The 3,710-nt window shown below is 35.2% G+C and overlaps 1 protein-coding gene across 1 annotated transcript; it reads right to left on the bottom strand.

The window, feature by feature from the left end:
* Nucleotides 1-2,502: 2,502 nt before the first annotated feature.
* Nucleotides 2,503-3,486, bottom strand: LOC310822325 (olfactory receptor 52E8-like; the record flags this gene model as incomplete). Its single annotated transcript, XM_083694670.1, has 1 exon — nt 2,503-3,486. The coding sequence occupies one exon, from the start codon at nt 3,484-3,486 to the stop codon at nt 2,503-2,505; it is 984 nt and encodes a 327-aa protein (XP_083550796.1).
* Nucleotides 3,487-3,710: the final 224 nt, after the last annotated feature.

Raw genomic sequence — 3,710 nt, 5'->3', positions numbered from 1 at the left:
AGCGGTGTTTACTGTTTTCCTGTGTTGTAACGCTGTGGTACTGGGGAACTAACAGAGGCCCTTTAGGTAGACCAGAGTCTAGGGAGATCCTTTAAACACTCACAGTGGTGGCGTTGTTGTGTTCTTGTTCGCATTCGTCTTCTCCATACAGCAAGGATGTAAAACTCTAGAAAAATACAGCCTAGACAGTGTGGTTTGAGGGTGGACTGAGTATGGAGCAGCTCTGAACACTTTTGGGCCAATTTCAGCAGTAATTGCATTTCTTCATGGCGAAATCAATCTCCAGTGGTAGCATGCCTTCAATGTCACTTTGTTATACATGTTTTTTCATTAGGACTGAACAAGAGTAACTTTGTATCAAGATTATATTTAATGTACTGTAGATTTTCAGTTCTGGTATTCATACTGTATGTTCGAAAATTAATTTGTTATGACTACAAATACTGCCAAATTAAATTACTTGATGTTAGTTATGCACAGTCTATGACCAGAAGAGCAGACATACATTTTGGTAAAATGAAATTAACAGAGGATGAAGAAATCACAGTGACGAAGACTTTATTTAGCCTCTACTGGAAGTCCATAATGACTTCAATCATCCCTCCAAACCATTAAAACTAACATTTAATTGCTACGGATCATGGTTAATCCTACAAACCAATCAGACATGGTATTTTACCCCATAGTATTGTAATTTATACTGTAATCACAAGAAATATTTGAGCAATTCCACTCTGTGGCTTTGTATTCTAATTTGGGAAGAAAGAGAGGTTACAATGACAGCATTTAACTGTTGTGATGTGTAGCAATTGAGCAAATACCTATGTGAAATAACAGGGCTCCCACATCCCACTAATGATTTTATTATGGAGATGAGATGGATCCTTACCAGATCATTTATCTATTTATTTGAATGAAAGGCCTTGTTTTCATGCATGAAACATGCCAATCTTTATATGTTTATTTGACAACAACTTATTTTCACAGTACAAATCTAATTTAATTATCAAATACTTGTCCATTTCCAGGGCAACAATAACAGGTTAATTGAAACATGCCCATTTAAAATGTTTACTTTTGTTGCAAAGATACCATGAGGTTACATTTGGGGAACATCCCTTACAATCACTCGTCTAGTAAATTATTGGCTATAAAGATGTAATCCTTGCAAAATAAATACTTGTTGACCTACAATCTCTTTAATGAAAACATACTATTTTGCCCTGTAAGAAATGTACATAAAATACCTGAGAAGTGACAATTGATTCAGTCTCTCTCTTCAAATGCCAGACTTAGTGTACAGACAATGATAGATGCAATGCAATGTAGAGGTACTGGACATGTTGATATGGAGCATATTGATACTGTATGTCCTGTAATATGTGCCATACTTATAGTTAACATGATGGATCCAGGTGTTATTCAATTTAACACCAGATTAATCTATTATCTATTTATTGATACAACAGCTCTATATGATGTTTCTGTTTCAGATCTTGAAATAGAAAGATCAAAACCACCCCTATTATTATTATTATTACCCATACACTAAAATCTGTTGAAGGGGCGAGAAAGAAACCTGTATGTTCAACTGTATCTTTAATAAAATAATATTTGTGGCTACCTGGTATATCCTTGTTTTGCTTTGTCTAAGGCAGCTGATATTAAGTGATGGAGATCAGTAATACAGCATATGCATTATGAGGTAAAAGTAAATTTCTCAGTTTACCCTGTAAGATAATTTAGAATCCCTTTGTAATTACCACACTGGCCTAACAATACTTTGGGGGTGACCAATTATATCCAGCCATACGACCTGTGATCTAATTAGTGTTGGTCTCATTAGGAATCATTTCTCCAGACATTTAATGTGTTGAGAGACTCTACACTCATTTATTCTGTTTACATTCCTCAAAACACTGCCACGCTCTTAATTGTTTCAACCAGACATAATTGGCTTATCGTATTGGAACACTGTAAAGACAGGGGTTTACTTCATACTGTAACAAGTGTCATCGCCCCTTGGTGCTCTGTACATTAGTGGATATGTGAGGAGGTCTTGGCTTCAACGTTGAGCCAGTTATCTTATGTACTGTACAGTCATATATTCACATATTCATTTCCCATGTGTCTACCAAAGTTTCTATACATTTTCTGGTTTATTTTATGTACCCAATCAATTCAGTATTAATAAGCTGATAGCTGTGATTCATTAGTTTTACTCACCTTCTTACACCATAAACTCCTCATAAGGTTTCTATACAGGAAATTAATTACAGGCTTTTGAAATAGTGTTGTGGCTCAGTTACAATAACATGAAAATTAAAGCCACAATCCACAATTCAATGACAAAACTATATACATAATGAGATCCATTATTCAGTGAACTTATCTATTTTAGCAATAGTGGAATTCAATATTGAATAGGTTATTAGGGGAGGGCAATCATCTAACAGAAATGCATCTTGATATCTTGACAAAAATTAAAGCTCTGAAATACAGTCACATTTTTACAGTAGAGACTCTTACAGTAAAGACTTTGTTTACTTTTGTCTGGAAGATCTTAAAAATGCCATTTCTTATTTCCTTGGTTCGGACTCCATAGATGATTGGATTGACACTAGCTGGGAAAACAATGTACATTACCCCTAAAAATGTATTTATACCAGTTGGAATTGGAATATGCAGATTGTGTGATAGAAAAGTAACACTGCCAACAAGGTAGAAACACATTATAACAATTAGGTGAGTGCCACAAGTATGGAATGCTTTCCATCGATCCTCACCCACTGCTGCTCTCATGACTGCATTCAAAATGTTACTGTATGAGAAAATTATGACAGAAATATCAATTCCCACAAAACAAATAATTACAGCTAATCCAATAGCATCATTTCTTGCTGTGCTGCCACATGCAAGGCTAACAAGCGCCATGTGGTCACAGTAGCAATGGTTGATAACATTAGAACCACAAAAAGACAGAGAACCTGCGAGTACAACTAGAGCTAACATTATTGAGCCACTCCTTATGATAGTGAAAACCAAACATTTTGCAAACATTGATGAGTTCATGATCTCTGTATAGCGGAGTGGATTGCATATGGCCACATATCGGTCTAGAGCCATTGCCAAAAGAATAGTAGATTCGACAGAGGAGAGGAAGTGAGTGACAAACATTTGAGTCAAACAGCCAGCCAAGGAAATGTCATCCCAGTCAAAGAGAAAGCTAAGAAGCATGTTTGGGATAATGGCTGTAACCACAACTATATCAACAACAGACAAGCCAGAAATTAATATATACATTGGACTGTGGAGACTCTCCGTATTTTTAATCACATAGATTAGTAAAGAATTTCCGACCAAGACCAAAATGTAGGACATGAAAAATGGTAATGAAAGTAGATGTCTGTACTTGTAGATCTCTGTAAATCCCGCAAATATAAACTTGCTGTGTGAGAAGTTCATTTCCTGTAATTCCTCAATCATGGCACTTTGAATACTGTCAATTTCTTTACCTGAATAAAGCAATTTGAAAACATAAACACAATATTATGTGTTTTCATTATACCAATATTTTCAACATAATGCGGTGCATGAATTGAACAAGAATATACTCTCACAATAAAATTTTGCCTTTGCACACAAATCTATGTTATTTGAGAATCATGCAAATACTCAATGTTTTGCTTTCACCAAAGTCTGAAACTTAA

Source organism: Argentina silus (genome assembly GCF_951799395.1).
Source record: "Argentina silus genome assembly, chromosome: X".
Taxonomy (NCBI): domain Eukaryota; kingdom Metazoa; phylum Chordata; class Actinopteri; order Argentiniformes; family Argentinidae; genus Argentina; species Argentina silus.
This window is presented reverse-complemented; position numbering and strand designations above follow the sequence as displayed.